Raw genomic sequence first — 18152 nt, forward strand, 5'->3', positions numbered from 1 at the left:
GGTTGCTAGGTTACCTAGGCCGGATGCTGGCCTGGCTACCTGCGGTGATTGGTTGTAAGATAGTTGATGGCTGAGCCGTATTCCACCTAATAGAAGGGCCGCCAGCAGAGCTCAGCTCTGAGGGAGAAATAACAACATCAGTACTAATATGTATTATTATTATTATCATTATTATATTCAGGGAAGGACAGATCAACCCACAGATGATGGGGAAATAAACCTGATATTTGTTATTATTATCAGAGATGTGGTGAAAAGTGATTGTGTCCAATTCAGAAAAGGAAGAGGTCGGTAAATGACATATTTACTGGTCCCTTCCTCTGCTCTCCATCCTGACATCTCCCACACCAGCGGGAGAGGAGTGCGGAGAGGAGTGAAGCCAGACGAGGAGGAGCACCCTGTCAACAACAAGCTTTCCAGAAAGTTATATATTATTTGAATGCTGCTATATGCATTACGTCACAAACGTTTGCTGTAAGGCCTCTTTGACATGGGTGGTGGTAAAAACAGGTAGTTGGGCCATGGTTTTACTGCCCCATGACCACCCACCTAAAGCCTCGTACACACGATCGGACTTTCCAAAGGGAAATGTTCGATGACCGTGTGTACGCTCCATTGGACAATTGTTGGCCAACTTTCCCCGGACAAATGTTGGCTAGTAGGTTTATAAATTTTCCGCGGACAAATGTGTGTTGTCGGATTTTCTGAGCGTGTGTACACAAGTCCGTCGGACAAAAGTCCAAAGTACAAACACGTATGCGCGGAAGCAGAAGCGGTCAGTCTTGTAAACTAGCATTCGTAATGGAGAATTAACATTCGTGACGTGGAAAATTATGAAGTCTCCAAATGCAGCGCACAATTCTCTTCTTCTTTAATGGGATAATAATGAAGCTGCTTTGCTGGTGATACTGATGGAGTTATTGAAAACAAATTTCAAAGACTTTTTTTTTCTAGTGATATCAAGAATATTATTATGTTTTTTTTTCTTTTTATTTGGCCAGGTTACCACAGCACCATTATCCTGTAGTTTTTAAGATCAAAGATCCAACTATGTTGGTGTCCCTTCTCAATTTTAGATTTTTTAAAATGTAACTGCCGACTCCCAAACTGTCATTTGAAGTAAAACACATAGCCATGTATTATGCCGTGTACACACGAGCGGACTTTTCGACCAGACTGGTCCAACAGACTAAGTTCGGCGGACAATTCGACCGTGTGTGGGCTTCATCGGACCTGCAGCTGACTTTTTCGGTCGAAAACTGACGGACTTTAGATTTGGAACATGTTTCAAATCTTTCTGACGGACTCAAGAAAGATTTTTTCGGAAAGGGGGGTGTCTGTATGCTGATCCGACGGACAAAAACTGACGCTAGGGCAGCTATTGGCTACTGGCTATCAACTTCCTTAGTTTAGTCCAGACGTACGTCATCACGTAGGAATCCGTCGGACTTTAGGGTGATCGTGTGTAGGCGAGTCCGTTTGTTCGGAAAGTCCGTCGGAAGTCCGCTGAAAGTCAGTCGGATAGACCGTCGGACCAGTCCGGTCGAAAAGTCCGCCCGTGTGTACGCGGCATTATTCTCCACAATTTTTTTATTGTGCATTAAAAAAAGAAAAGGAAAATTAGACATGCTATCTGCCAATAGAACTTAACCAAAAAGTGCATTCTATGCATCCAAAAATATAGAAAATATACCAAATCAAAGTATTATTATTCAACCAAAAAAATAATGTCAAAGCAATAACTCCAAGGCCAATAATAAGTAACACGTTATCTCCTCCGATTCCGCAACATGTCTGGTTGACAAACGGCTGTTCAGAAACAAACTGAAAATCGCTAAATGAAAAAAGTGCGAATCAACACTCATCAAACTTCTACTAACACAATATTAGCAGAAGGAGCCCAAAGGGTGGCGCTAAAGAGCTGAAAAACAACGTAGTACGTCACTACGTTTGTGATTGTTGGCGAACAATTATTTGGCCGTGTGTATGCAAGACAAGTTTGGGCCAACGCCCTTCGGACAAAATTCCACAGTTTTGTTGGCCAACAATCCGATCGTGTGTATGAGGTTTAAGGGAGCTGTTCCCATTCCTGCACGAATGTACAATCACTTTCCCTTCACTTCCTGTCCCATAGCCAAACATTGGCTCCCACTGCTGACAAGGTAGCGGGGGTGGGGCCGAGTCCTGCTGTCTGTGTCAATGGACACAGCAGCATGGCTTGGGAGCGAGCCCTTCATGAGTGCCCCCCCCCCCCCATAGGAAACAGCTTCCCATGGGGGGGCACTGGACAGAAAGGAGGTGCCAGGAGCGCCAGCAGGGGACCCGAGAAGAAAAGGTTCGGGCCACTCTGTGCAATACCATTGCACAGTGACCTTTAAAAAAAATGACCTTTACAACCAGGAACTGAATGTATTCCCTCTTGAGAAGAGGAGATTAAAGGATTAAAGCCCACCCAAAAATGGAACTTCTGCTTTTTGGAATCCTCACCCCCTCCGGTGTCACATTTGGCGCCATTCAGGGGGGAGGGGGGAGTAGATACCTGTCTAATCCAGGTATTTGCTCCTACTTCCAGGCATAGATAGCCGCAGGATCCGCGGATATCTACGCCATGTCCGGCGCCTCCTCCATCCCCCCCGCTGTCTTCTGGGAGGTCCCAGAAGACAGCAGGGACCAGTGGGATCGCGCAGCATGACTTGCGCATGAGCAGAAGGGAACCAGGCTTTGAAGCTGCAAGGCTTCACTTCCTGATTCCCTTACCAAAGATGGCGGCACCTCCACCCAAGAGCCGAGGGACAGATCGGCTTCAGGTGCCGACATTGCGGGCACCCTGGACAGGTAAGTGTCCATATTTTAAAAGTCAGCAGCTGCAGTATTGGTAAAAAAAAAAAAAAAAAATTGGCAGAACAGAGCTTTAAGGGGGGATATGATCAACATGTATAAATACATAAGAGGTCCATATAGTGAGCTTGGTGTTGAGTTATTCACTTTAACCACTTACCGAGCACTTACACCCCCTTCCTGCCCAGGCCAATTTTCAGCTTTCAGCGCTGTCACTCTTTGAATGACAATTGCGCGGTCATACAACACTGTACCCAAACTATTTTTTTTCAGACAAATAGAGCTTTCTTTTGGTGGTATTTGTGCCCTTCATGCCCTAAGCCCTTTCCTGACATTTGTTGCTTACACGTTAAAATCCGTATTTTTTGCTAGAAAATTACTTAGAACCCCCAAACATTATATCTATTTTTTTAGCAGGGACCCTAGAGAATAAAATGGCAATCGTTGCAATATTTTATGTCACACCGTATATGGGCAGCAGTCTTTCAAAAGCAATTTTTTTGAAAGAAATACATTTTCATGAATTAAAAAAAAACAAAACAGTAAAGTTAGCCCAATTTTTTTGTAGACTATGAAAGATGATGTTACGCAGAGTAAATAGATACCCAACATGTCACGCTTTAAAATTGCGCAGGCTCGTGGAATGGCGACAAACGACGGTACTTAAAAATCTCCATAGGTTACGCTTGAATAATTGCTACAGGTTACCAGTTAAGAGTTAAAGAGGTGTTCTGGTTCTAGAATTATTGCTCTCACTCTAATGATCGCATCGATACCTCACATCTGTGGTTTAACCGCTTGCCGACGAGCCACCGTCATTATACTGTGGCAGGTTGACACGTTCCTGCGAACCGTCATAGCTGTCCGTCGGCCCTTTAGTGGGGATAGCAGGCTGCACTGCGGGGGTGCCGATGGTCGTGATGACCGATGGCCACAAGCGATCGTGGGCATGAGAGCCAGAACAGGGTGTGTAAACATACAAATCCCTGTTCTGTGAGGAGAGAGAGATTGTGAGTTACTACTAGCGAGGAAACACGATCTGTCATCTCCTCTAGTTAGTCCCCTCCCCCCACAGAACACACACTAGGGAACACACTTAACCCCTTGATCGCCCCCTAGAAATAACCCCTTACCTGCCAGTGACATTCACACAGTAATGAGTGCATTTTTATAGCACTGATCGCTGCATAAACGTCAATGGTCCCAAAAATGTGTCAAAAGTGTCTGATCTGTCCGCCATAATGTTGCTGTCCTGATAAAAATCGCTGATCACCGCCATAAAAAAAAAATAAAAAAAATAAAAATGCCATAAATCTTTCCCCTATTTTGTAGACGCTATAACTTTTGCGCAAACCAATCAATATACGCTTATTGTGATTTTTATTATCAAAAATAGGTAGAAGAATACATATCGGCCTAAACTGAGGAAAAAATTTGCTTTTTTTAAAAAAAATTGGGGGTATTTATTATAGCAAAGAGTACAAAATATTGTGTTTTTTTCAAAATTGTCACTCTTTTTTTGTTTATAGCGCAAAAAATAAAAACCGCAGAGGTGATCAAATACCACCAAAAGAAAGCTCTATTTGTGGGGAAAAAATGGATTGCACGACCGCACAACTGTCAGTTAAAGCAACGCAGTGCCGTATCGCAAAAAATGGCCTAGTCATTGAGCAGCCAAATATTCCAGGGCTGAAGTGGTTAAACACTGTTCACATTTGCAGGCGCGACTTATGTATGTGTTCGCCTTACATCACTTCCGGGTTACTAGATCTGAGACAGGATCAAAGCCGATTCCCACTTTGTTTGGGTCTCCGGCCAGCTGGCAGATGTGCCGGCTGGTCATTCTGGCCTCCCGGTGGGACAGGAGAGCCCGGGCGAGCCGCGGAAGACGGCAGGAGGGAGGCGATGTCCCCTCCCGCTACTTGTGATAGCAGCCAAGTGGCTGCTTAGCCGCATCGGTTGTTATCATAAGAAAGCCATCCGTCAGGCTCTAAAAAAAAGGCAGGTGATGCCTGTAGCTGCATGCATCACCCCAGTACAACCCCTTCAAGCCAAAGGCCGCATATTTGTGTTACGTCGGCGTGAAGGGGTTAATCACTGCTGGGTTTTTTATTTTTTGCTAAACAAACAAAAAAAGACTGAAAATTTTGAAAAATAAATACAATTTTCAATGTTCGTTCTAAAATTTTGCAAACAGGGAATTTTTTCCTCTTCACTGATGTGCGATGATGAGGCTGCACTGATGGTCACTGATAGGCACTGATGAGGCAGCACTGATGGGCGCTGATGAGGCGGTACTGATGGGCACTGACAGGTGGCACTGATGGGCACTGATAGGCTGCACTGGTTGGCACTGATGAGGCAGCACTGATGGGCACTGATAGGTGGGACTGATGGGCACTGATGAGGCAGCACTGATGGGCACTGATAGGTGGGACTGATGGGCACTGATGAGGCAGCACTGATGGGCACTGATAGGTGGGACTGATGGGCACTGATGAGGCAGCACTGATGGGCACTGAGAATCAATTTTTTTTACAGGCACCCAGCTCCCACCACCGCAGCGCCGGAAAGGAAGATCACCTCTCCCCCTCCTCCCTCCGTGCAATCTTCTGGGACACGTCACAGGTCCCAGAAGATTGCCGGCCAATCAGTGCGCAGCACGCCTCGCACATGCGCAGTGCGTGCCCAACTGTGAAGCCACAGCCGGGCGCCCACAGTAACAATGCTTTGTGCGCCCGCATGGATGGACCACGGGACAGGTGAGTATCCCATTTATTAAAAGTCAGCAGCTACACTTTTTGTAGCTACCGACTTTTAAATAGGTGGAACTCCGCTTTTAAGTGTATTGTATTTTTTTTTTTGCATTTTTTTTGTATTGTGTGTGAATGGTAGATTAGAGTGAATGGTGTAATAATAGCTAAATATGAAATTATACACACGAATTAATTCCAAAACTATTTTTTATATATATTCTAGTTAGCACAAGTTGTACATAAGAGTTATAGTTTGGAATTATATCCATGAAATAAATGAAAAGTGTACTTTATTATATCTAAGACATCTTTGAGTAAGGGGATATGTTGTGTAAAATGGAAAAATATTTATAAAATAAAGAGTATTAAAAAAAAAAAAAGTGTATTGTCTACCCTCACGTTGTAAATTAATAATAATAATAATAATAATAGAAGAGTGATGGCAGAAAAGAGACAGAGTGGTCCATTGAGTTTGCCCCATTTTTAATTTTTTTATTTATATGTTTTTTTTATTTTTTTTTTATTTTTTGAATGTCAGTTATGATAGGTTTGCCATTGCTTTTTGCTGTTACCCAGCTAGGAGAGGATGTATGTAGCTGTTCTTAGTTGACATAGGTGATGTCATGTGACCTATGGGCCCACATGATGGAAAAGCCTGTAGCTCAGCAGGTTTGTGTCTTGTGCTGTGATCTCCATGTGTGATTCTCTTCTATTATCTGTAGGACATCACATCTGCTTCTCCTCCCTCACAGCCAGGATTTAGGACCCCGGAGGCGAAGGACGAAGAGTCACATGATTGCGATTGTGTGTTCCAGGCAAGTTCAAGGAAACATCAGAGAGAGGAGAGAGGAAGAGTATGAATTAACAGAGATCAGTGGGGAGCACCCATGGGAGCCGCTATCCTCTGCCTGCTGCTGGCCGCCTGCCTATGTGAGCAGGTACGTACACACCCCGTGGGGGGGAGGGGGGGGGAATTTACTAAAGCTGGTGCAGCTGTGCATAGTAACCAATCAGCTTCCACGTTTAAGCCTCCCCCTGCGGCTTGTCGTGCCATTTGACAGTTCCAAATCGCATGACAAATGGCACCCTATTGGAATGCCAAATGCTATTTATTCTACTACATATTTTTGGTAAAAAAATCCCAAAAGGGTATATTGATTGGTTTGCGCAAAAGTTATAGCGTCTACAAACTATGGGATATATTTATGGCATTTTTATTATTATTTTTTTTTACTAGTAATGGTGGCTATCTGCGATTTTTTGGGGGACTGCGACATTGCGGCGGACGGATCAGACACTTTTTTTGGGACCAGTGACATTTATACAGCGATCAGTGCTATAAAAATGCACTGATTACTGTGTAAATATCACTGGCAGGGAAGGGGTTAACACTAGGGGGGGCGATCAAGGGGTTAAATGTGTTCCCTGGGAGGTGTTTCTAACTGTAGGGGGAGGGGACTGACTGGAGGAGGAGGAGAGAGATCGCTGTTCCTGATCACTAGGAACAGCAGATCTCTCGCTCTCGTCCCCTGTCAGAACGGGGATCTGTCTGTTCCATTCTGGCTCTCGTTCCCACAAACGCCGGTGGACATTGCGGCCGCCATCCACGCGCATCGGGTCTCCAGCCAATGCACGCGCCTGCTATGGCTCTTAAAGTATACCTACGTCGAATTTGCGGGAACGAGGCGACCTCCCGCAGTATAATGATGGCGGCTGGTCGGCAAGTGGTTAAACAAGCTGAAGTTAGAAGCTGATTGGCTACTACGCAGAGCTGCACCAGATTCTGAGTGCTCCGGTTTTAGTAAATCTCCTCCACTATTACACGATTCTGCAACCTGAGACTGTCAGAGGTCACAGGTCTACATTTATTTCTTTTTTAACAGGTTTGTGTGTTTTTAATTATTTTTTTGTGACCGAAAACTGAACTTTGAAAAAAGTTCTCAAGTGTTCTTCTCAGTTCGGCAGTTGACTGAGGCTCCATTCACACCTAGACGATTTGAATCGCGGGCGGGATCGCTGCGATTCTACCCACGATTCCAAATGGTGAGAAAACGCGGGACACGTTTGTAACGTCATTACTTCTTAACCACTTGCTGACTGCCCCATAGCAGATTTACTTCTACAGGGCGGCGCGCTGCGCAGAATCGTGTGTGTGTGTGTGTGTATATATATATATATATATATATATATATATATATATATATATATATATATATATATACATACATTTTCGGGTTTTGGGCACAAGTACGTGTCGCCACCGGCCCGCTCTCGCTGTGACTTTACACAGCGGGTCCTGCTGACCCGATGTCCGCCGGCACCCGCTGATCGTAAGGTACACTGACGGAACGCCAGTCTGCCTATGTAAACAAGGCAGATCGCCGTTCTGTCAGTACAGAAGGCAAGGATCCTGTGTTCCTGTAAAGCAGAAACACCAATCGATGTCTTCCACTTGTAAAAGCACCTCCCCCACTACACTGAATCACTGGTCAGGCACACATTTAACCCTTTGTTCGCCCCTGATGTTAACTCCTTCCCAGCCAGTGTCAGTACAGTGACAGTGCATATTTTTAGCACTGATCACTGTATTGGTGGTCCCCAAAAAGTGTCAAAAGCGTCAGTTAGTCTCAGATTTGTCCACCGCAATTTCGCAGTCCCGCTATAAGTCGCTGATCGCCACCAATACTAGTAAAAAAAAAAAAAACAAATAAACATAGCCCATAGATTCTAGACGCTATAACTTTTGCGCAAACCAATCAATATACGCCTATTGGGATTTTTTTTTTTTTTAGCAAAAATATGTAGCAGAATACATATTGGCCTAAATTGATGAAGAAATTAGATTTTTTTATTTTTTTTTTAATTGGATGTTTTAGAGCAGAAAGTAAAAAATGTTGTTTTTTTTTTTTTCTTTTTCAAAATTGTTTGTTTTTTTTTTGTTTATAGCGCAAAAATTAAAAACTGACACCAAAAGAAAGTTCTATTTGGTGGGGAAAAAAAGGACGTCAATTATATTTGTGTACAGCGTCGCAAGACCGCGCAATTGTCAGTTAAAATAATGCAGTGCCGTATCGCGAAAAATGGGCTGGTCATGAAGGGGGGGGGGGTAAATCTTCCGGAGGTCAAGTGGTTAATGGCACTCCAATCGTGGTGTGACTTTGCCGCGGTTGTTTCACTGCAATTGTGGCAAAGTCGCAAAACCCGCGTAGCTTGTCGCTCAAAAAGGAGCAAGCATTGCGATTTGCCGCGATTGCAGCTCCATTTATCGCACAGCAATATCGCACCGCAATTGGCATCGCAAACGTGTCCCGCGTTTTGCCGTGATTTGGAATCGTGGGCAGAATCGCAGAGATTCAAATCGCCTGGGTGTGAATGGAGCCTGGGGCCTCCAGGGTAGTTTGCAACAGAATAAAATAAGATTTTCTGAATCTTGCTTTTCAGTCCAAAATCCACAGACCAAAGCTTGGTGGTTATATATTAAACAACGGGAATCTGACCTCCGGCTTTCCCTTCAGCCCTGCATAGTTTTACTGGAACCTCTACTGCACTGAAATGACTTACTCTGATTTCACTGCACACTGTGAGCTTCTCACCATGTGCGGTAGAAGCTGCAGGCAGTCATATAGAGCCTGCCTCATTTCCTAGCCAGCCTTGGTCCGCCCCTTTCATTTGTTGGATTTCAGTTCTTTCACTTGTATGGCGTTAACATGCAAAAAATACAGCCTTCCCGCTCCTCCAGACTGACACCCCCCACCAAGGCAATTTGATATTTGCATAACTCTTCCCAAGAGTCGGCCCACTGCTTGCATCAGGGCTGAGGGCTTCCGGAGAGGAGTACTGAAGCAGGGGTGCTGTGATGTTCTCAGGAGGCTCTGTACAGCACCCTGCCGGTCTCGCTCACCAGCCATGACCTGCTTGCATTGCATAGAGAAACACGGAGACCCAGTATTTACACCACTGGGTCCAAAATAAGGTATGTATTGAAAACAGATTTTATTTAATCATTTTATTACCTTGTTGATGACGGGGAGGGAGGAAACGGGAAAGGCAATTATAAGCAGTGCAGCAGCCCCCCCCAGTGCCTCTGTTTTACTTACCTGAACCCTCTTTTTCTTGCGCCAGGGATGAGCACACCAGCTCTAGCCGTTGTCTCGTGTCCTGATTGGCTAGATTGATAGCAGCGCAGCCATTGGCTTCCACTGCTGTCAATCAAATCAAATGACACAGGGGCGGGGCTGAGTCCGGCATTTGTGTCTTTGGAGGCAAATGCTGGACTCGGGAGAGCGACCGCAAGGTAACCCCCCCCCAGTAGAGTGCTTCCCCTAGGCCAGTGATGGCGAGCCTTGGCACCCCAGATGTTTTGGAACTTCATTTCCCATGATGCCCAACCACACTGCAGAGTGCATGAGCATCATGGGAAATGTAGTTCTAAAACATCTGGGGTGCCAAGGGTCGCCATCACTATTTTTTTGTTTTTTTTTAATTGTGGGGGCACAGCATAATGTTGGGGATCAGGGCCCCCCTCTGGCCCCCCCCAGGGATGCCATTGGAAGTGGCACGCCCCCTGCAGGATCACACATATATATATATATATATATATACACTGTATATATATTTGCACAGCTGCCGCAAAGCCACAGCCACAGATCCACTCTTGTTCTAGGACTACGCCATATGATGTTGCCACAGTCTCACAGGCACGCAAGTGCGGCGGGCGCACTTTGTCCCTGGGACACGGCGCGACCCCGATCTCAGTAAAGAGACAATGACGCATCTCTTTACCCATGTGATTGGCTGTGTCCAATCGCAGGCCATCAAATGTAAACTTGGAAGTGCCGGTAATCAGCGCTCCTCGCCTCACACTGACACACTGTGAGGCGAGGAGAGCCAATTAGCGGCATCTCCTTGCAGGGGAGACTGTAAAGATAAACAGGGCACTGATTATCTGTGCAGCCCCAACAGTGCCCACCAGTGCTGCCATTCTGTACCCAGAAGTGATGCCAATTTGTGCCCTTTAGTGATGCCAATCTGTGCCCATTAGTGATGCAAAAAACAAAAGAAAAAAATTACCGCGCTAACACAAAAACATGTAACACAAGAAAATAGCCGCAGTTCTAAAATTGTGAGATATGCACAATCAATAGGATAATGAATAAACATGAACCGCGCTACAGACAGGTATAATATTATATAGATAGACCCGTTCAAGACGAGATACTCAGCGATGACGTCAGCGCGTCAACCATCCGACGTACGTTTCTAAGACGAAACGTACGTCGGATGGTTGACGCGCTGACGTCATCGCTGAGTATCTCGTCTTGAACGGGTGTTCACAGGCCGGCTGGCTGCTGTGTTTTTATCTCTGCATCCTTGCTTTTAAAATCCGTTTTTTTACGTAAGTGTAATCTTTATTCAAATAAATCTTAATTACCAACTGATTTGCGCTATGGAGAGCCGTCTTTTTACTCTTTTTGGGTCCTCCCTGCTGTTTGCCTATTGATCCATCGGACGGAGCCATCCTGGTCTGCCTCTCTCCACACTGTGAAGTCGTATCAGGACGGTATCAATGACCGGGCACCTGGTTTATTTATAAGCTGATTTACAGCTTGCCTTTGGTAAGCGTTCAATTTACCTGGTGGTGGATTTTTCACATGGTGTCATCTGAAGGATTTGTTAGCTTTATTGCACCCTTATTGGACATCATTGGGATTTTATATTTGGACTTCATTTCACTGCTGGGACTTTTTATTGTTTTATTTCTTTCCTATATCACTTAGGTTGTTTTCAGTGTTTATCTCTGACACTTATGTGGGTCCTTCAGGGATCTATCTATATAATATTATACCTGTCTGTAGCGGGGTTCATGTTTATTTATCATTAGTGATGCAAGTCAGTGCCTGTCCATCAGTGCCACCCATAAGTGCCTCCTACAGACATGTGCTGGCCATCGGGACTACCAGGAGTTTCCCGGTGGGCCGATGGCTCAGTGGGCCAGTTTGAGTGACAGCCTGTCAAAGTAATGGCTGCGCGGCCCACGCAGCCATTACTTTGAGCACTGCTGTACTGCAGGGGTAGACTGACCTATCAGTACTGTGGGACCCCATGACATCTGCAACACTAGCACTGGAAGCGGCTGCAATAGGACCTCTCGCAGAGTGCTGTTCCCTGCTGGCCCCTCCTTCCCTCCCATCCACCCCAGGTGCTTGTACATGACATCATCCGGGATGGACGAGAAGAGTGGAGGGGCCGGCCGAGAGCAGCGCGCCATGAGAGGTCTTTTTGCAGGCATCGGGTGAGGCTGTGTACTATCACCATCATTGGGGAAGGGGGAGCCAAGGCAGCCAGTACAGATGTAGGGGCCTAGGCCCCAACAGGATCGCAGGAGGCCCCATGATACTCCTGTTCCCCCCTCACGCTGTCCCCCTCTGTCCTGCAGCCCCCACGCTGTCCCCCTCTGTCCTCCACCCCCCCACTGTATCCTCCACCCCCCACATTGTCTTTTCTGTCCTCCACCCCCACTGTGTCCTCCACCCCTACGGTGTCTCCCTGTGTCCTCCACCCCCCATGCTGTCCCCCTCTGTCCTCCACCCCCCATGCTGTCCCCCTCTGTCCTCCACCCCCCACGCTGTCCCCCTCTGTCCTCCATCCCCCACTGTGTCCTCCACCCCCATCGCTGTCCCCCTGTGTCCTCCACCCCCCACGGTGTCCCCCTGTGTCCTCCACCCCCCACGGTGTCCCCCTCTGTCCTCCATCCCCCACTGTGTCCTCCACCCCCATCGCTGTCCCCCTGTGTCCTCCACCCCCCACGGTGTCCCCCTGTGTCCTCCACCCCCCACGGTGTCCCTCTCTGTCCTCCACCCCCCACTGTGTCCCACTGTGTCCTCCACCCCCCACGGTGTCCAACTGTGTCCTCCACCCCCCACAGTGTCCCCCTGTGTCCTCCACCCCCACTGTGTCCCACTGTGTCCTCCACCCCCCACAGTGTCCCCCTGTGTCCTCCACCCCCACAGTGTCCCACTGTGTCCTCCACCCCCCATGGTGTCCTCCACCCCCCACGGTGTCCCCCTGTCTCCTCCACCCCCCCAACAGTATATAATGTTTTTGTGTGTGTTTGCAAAATTAAAGTGGGCTGGTCTGGATGATGTCCTGGGCCAAATTTTTGTCCCAGTCCAGCCCTGGCCTCCTATCAGTGCCGTCTATCATTGCCCATAAGTACCACCTATCAGTGGCCATCAGTGCTGCATATTAGTGCCGTCTCATCGGTGCCCTGCAGTGCAGTCTCATCAGCGAAGGAGAAAAATTACTTCTGAAACTGAGACCCCTGTCACACTGCCGGCGCCCGGGCGTCAGCAGTAAAGCCGTCGTTTTAGCGGCGCTATTTGCCCACTAGCGGGGTGGTATTAACCCCCGCTAGCGGCCGAAAAGGCGTTAAATCCGCCCGCAAAATGCCGCTGCAGCGGCGCTTTGCCGGCGGTATACTAGCGCTGCCCCATTGTTTTCAATGGGCAGGGGCACTTTAGGAGCGGTGAGTTCACCGCTCCTAATGCGCTCCAAAGAAGCTGCTGGCAGGACTTTTTCGGACGCCCTGCCAGCGCACCGCTCCAGTGTGAAAGCCCCTCGGGCCTTCACACTGGAGTGAATGGAGCCGCTGTTTCAGGGTGCTTTGCAGGCACTATTTTTAATGCCTGCAAAGCGCCTCAGTGTGAAAGGGTTCTAAGAAAAACTTTTTTTTTTTTCAAACTTTTCGGTCTTTTTTCATTTTTTTTTTTTTGCGCAAAAAATGAAAAACCAAGTGGTGATTAAATAGGACCAAAAGATAGCTCTATTTGTGTGAAAACAATAAAAAAAAATTTTGCTTGGGTACAGTGTACCAAGAGCGCGAAATTGTCATTCAAATTGTGACATCGCTGAAAGCTGAAAATTGGCCTGGGCAGGAAAGGGGGTAAAAGTGTCCAGTATTGAGGTGTTTAAACTTTAATTCATACTATACTTCCTTGCAGCTGCATTTGAACCCGCAACATAATGTATACTTTGGCACTTTATACTGTATACTGTTTGGAAACAATGGGGGGGTTATTTACAAAAGGCAAATCCACTTTGCACTACAAGTGCACTTGGAAGTGCAGCCGCTGTAGATCCGAGGGGGACATGCAAGAAAAAATAAAAACAGCATTTTAGCTTGCACATGATTGGATGATAAAATCAGCAGAGCTTCCCCTCGTTTCAGATCTTCCCCTCGGATCTACAGCGACTGCACTTCCAAGTGCACTTTCAGTGCAATTTCAAGTGCACTTTGCACTTGTAGTTTGTACTTGTAGTGCAAAGTGGATTTGCCTTTCATAAAAAACCCCCAATGTGACGAAGGGTACATTTCCTTCACAACTGATAGTTTATAAATATCCCGTCATTTGAGGAAGTTCTTGTTCCCTTTTTTAGCTCTGTGAGGTGCATTGTGTGCGGTTAGTGTTTTGCCGATGTAACACCTGCATGTTGATGAAGATTCCGGCACAATATCCTTTTTGTGTTTCTCCAGGTCCGAGGTGACCCGTCATTCACCATCGACTATGTCCGAGACTGCTTCCTGAAAGATGGGAAGTGTTTCCGATACATTTCAGGGAGTATCCACTACTTCCGAGTGCCACCCGTCTACTGGAAGGACCGCCTGCTGAAGATGTACATGACCGGACTCAATGCCGTTCAGGTGTAAGCGCATTTCTCTTCTGACCACACTGAGGTTCATCCGTGGTTTTTCACAATTCTTTTCGTTACTTTCCATTTGTTACTATGCAAAGAAAAGCAGTCGCATCCGACGCAGGAAGGTCCTCCACAGTTGGATAGGACTATAAGACAACAGACCCAAAATGCTTGGCAGATTCCGCCCTCCTCAGATCAGGGAATCCAATGTGAAGCTACAAAAGAACAGACAGGAAGTGCAGACACCTAGTGCAGTGATGGCGAACCTTGGCACCCCAGATGAGCATCATGGGAAATGTAGTTCCAAAACATCTGGGGTGCCAAGGTTTGCCATCCCTGACCCAGCGCATTACTAAAAAAAAAAAAAAAAAAAAGCACTTGTGGTTTTAACCAATCTTTTTTTTTTTTTTTTGTACAATTCTCCTTTAAGGGGGTGTGGCAAGGGGTGTGTCCTATGCCTGCATACTTTTGCTGATAGGTGCCCCTCATTCCCATCTCAAAAATTTGGGAGGTATGTAAATGCCCCATATGCAAGAAGCCCAAGCAGCCTTTACTATAGTAACAAACTGAAGCTACAAAAAAAACAGACAGGAAGGTGCAAGCACCTAAAGCATTACTAAAAATGTATTGACAGATAAAAAAAAAACTGGTATAAATGGATACTCACAAAAGTGAAACAAGATGCCATACAGTGCAGGATATCCGTACTCCAACAACACCCCACTATGCTGGCAAGCTGATGCGTTTCGGGGGCACACACCTCTTCCTCAGAACTAGGCTAAGCTCTGAGGAAGCGGGTGCGCCCCCCCGAAACGCGTCCGTTCTTTTCATAGCCATCTTGGTCCACAGGTTGGACACTTATGGTCTAGGGCAGGGATATGCAATTAGCGGACCTCCAGCTGTTCAAAACTACAAGTCCCATTATGCCTCTGGGTGTCGTGCTTGTGGCTGTCAGAGTCTTGCTATGCCTCATGGGAGTTGTAGTTCTGCAACAGCTGGAGGTCTGCTAATTTCATATCTCTGGTCTAGGGGAAGTCTGAGGCTGGACGGGGCCAAACGTGGTACTCGCAATTGGGGTCCCATGCGTTCAGGGACGAATACCCAGAGCTCAGAAGACCTGCATTCTGAGCATTTGAAATAAGTATCATATTAAGGATCTGTTTCAAAGGGCTGTTTTTGGTATCAGAGATGCTTTTACCCCCATACAAGTCAACAACACCCCGCTATGCTGGCAAGCTGATACATTTTGGAGGTGAACCCCCTTCCTCAGAGCTAAGCTAAACTACGAGGAAAGGGGTGCACCCGAAACGTGTCAGCTTGCCAGCATAGCAGGGCTTTGTTGGAGTACGCGTATCCTGCACTGTATGGCATCTTCTGGTTTACATGCTCTCGCATTTCACTTTTGTGAGTATCCATTTATAACATATTTTTTTTTTTTTTTTTTTTTTTATCTTTTGATACATTTTTAGTAATGCACTAGATGCTTGCACCTTCCTGTCTGTTTTTTTTGTAGCTTCAGTTTTTTACTACAGTAAAGGCTGCTTGGGCCTCTTGCACACGGGGCATTTAGCTGCTGTGCCTCCCTCCTGGTATTTCAGTGTGCCCGGGAGGGATAGGAGCAACGTCCAGCCCCGCTGCCTGCAGCCTGTCAGAGTCTAGATCAGGGGTGTCCAAACTTTTGACCTCCCTGGGGTACATTGGAAGAAGAGGACTCGTCTTGGTCTGTACATAAAATATACTAATATTAAGGTGGCCGCGTGTGTTTGCAAAGTGTAAATGCATTTTTACAAAAAATAAAAAAAGTAAAAAAAAAAAAAAATCACATTTATAAGTAAGTTTATGATTTTGTGTTGGGCTGCATTCATAGCCATCTTAGGCCGCGGGTTGGACACTCCTGGTCTAAGGGAAGGCTGAGCAGTGGTGGCCCATCCACTAGGGGCGCACGGCCGCTACTGCCCCCCTATCCATGCGTCTGACCCCCTGATCTACATGCAGGGCCCCGGACCGTGAATTCAAATGGGGGGGGTTTTGTTTTTGTTTTTTTTTTAAGCACATGATTAGAGCCAGAGGCTTTAATAGGCTTCAAAAAAGGGTGGGCTCAAGCGCAGAGCACTGTGCTCAGCACCCACCCGGTTGTATTACAATAGCAAATGAATATTCGCTATTGTAACACTAAATCTCCTACCAGCCGAGCAGGAAGCATGTCATGAGACCCATCACCCGATTGACCATAAGGAGATCTGATTGGATTGGCCTGGCTGGAGATACACGGCGGAAAGGAGGGAGAAGACGCACGTATGGGAACTAAGCAGAAAACAAGCAGCCCGGAGAGAAGCTGCCGCCGCCCGCTCCTCTGCCCGCTAGATGGGGTAAGTGCGGGGCCCCACCAACTGACTCACCGACTGGGGGGGGGGTTTTTGCAGGTGGTTTGTTTCCCAATGCATTCAGGGACGAATACCCAGAGCTCAGAAGACCTGCGTTCTGAGCATTTGAAATGAGTATCATATTAAGGACCCGTGTCAAAGGGCTGTTTTTGGATCTTAGATGCTTTTATACCCATACAAGTCAATGGCAATACAAAAGCAGCTTGAAGCAGGCACCCTGGAATGAACTGTGGATGATATCAGAAGCACCCAAAACTGATGTCACATACAAGTTGAATGCACCTAAAAGCACCCTAAATTTGCCACACACTGGGATGGATCTACCAAAGGCAAACTCGCTGTGCATCTCTTCACGTACAGTTGCTCCAGAGCTTAGTAAATGAGGTAAAGCTTCACTTTGTAAAGAACACCCAATTACATGCAAGGAAAATAAAAAAAAAGCAGCATTTTTGCTTGCACATGATTGGATGATGGAAGTCAGCAGAGCTTCCCCCCCCCCTCATTTACTAAGCTCTGGAGCAACTGCACTTTCAAAGTACACAGTCTATTTGCCTTTAGTAAATCAACCCCATAATGTTTGTGATTTGCGAGGCTGCTATACTTTAGGCTACTACCTAATTGGACTATTGTTAGAGAACAAATATTGATGTATTTATGTTCTTGTGCCATCTGATTGATGAAGCCAATGCCATTTCCTATTTACATTTTATGGAGTTATTTCTGTACTAATATCAGAGCCTCCATGTTTTATCTGTACTTTTCCTCCTTTCCATTTAGGAGGTGGTAGGGGGATGAGGATCTCTTTGTACTTGCTTCCTTCTTTTTTATTGTGTCCTTTAAAAATTGTGTAAAAATTTCAATACAAAATTATGCGATTAAAAAAAAAAAAAAATTCCGGTAGATAATTTAACTCTCCTGGATCTGCTTATAACTGGAATTACAGCATTGGTGGAATGACATAAGTATATAGTCATCTCTTTCTAGATATGTTCCCTGGAATTTCCATGAACCTCAGCCCGGGATGTTTAATTTTGATGGAGATCGTGATCTGGAGCGTTTTCTGAACCTGACTGCAGAACTTGGCCTGCTGGTCATCCTGAGGCCCGGACCCTACATCTGTGCGGAGTGGGATATGGTAAGGGGACCCCCCCTGGGCATAAGTGTAGCTCTCACAAGCCGTACTGAACACTTAAAAAACAAAAAAAAAGAAAAAAAAAAAAGACAGCCTTCCTAAATGTAGAAGCCAAATCAAGGAGACTTTGATCTACAAAAAGCTGCCTGCAATACCAAGGGGTTTAGTTTGCACACTTTTGCAAATACATTCGTAAATTTGCAGGGGCGACATCACCACACCCCAGTGTACTGCAGTACTAACTCTATCATCCTGAGAGTCTCCAAATTTGGCGCACATACACTATATTACCAAAAGTATTGGGACGCCTGCCTTTACACGCATATGAATTTTAATTGCATCCCAGTC

The 18152-nt window shown here is 46.3% G+C and overlaps 1 protein-coding gene across 2 annotated transcripts in view; it reads left to right on the plus strand.

The window, feature by feature from the left end:
* The first annotated feature begins 6127 nt into the window (after window positions 1-6127).
* Window positions 6128-18152, plus strand: part of GLB1L (galactosidase beta 1 like) — a 54926-nt gene continuing 42901 nt past the window's right edge. The window contains exons 1-4 of one of the 2 annotated variants that reach the window (XM_073634341.1): window positions 6128-6263; window positions 6347-6532; window positions 14128-14297; window positions 17657-17807. In XM_073634341.1, coding sequence (XP_073490442.1) covers window positions 6482-6532; window positions 14128-14297; window positions 17657-17807 — 372 coding nt within the window. In that variant the 5' untranslated portion in view covers window positions 6128-6263; window positions 6347-6481. The other variant, XM_073634342.1, reaches the window with a different exon arrangement.

The sequence above is a fragment of the Aquarana catesbeiana genome, linkage group LG06 (assembly GCF_042186555.1).
Source record: "Aquarana catesbeiana isolate 2022-GZ linkage group LG06, ASM4218655v1, whole genome shotgun sequence".
In the NCBI taxonomy this organism is placed as follows: Eukaryota; Metazoa; Chordata; class Amphibia; order Anura; family Ranidae; genus Aquarana; species Aquarana catesbeiana.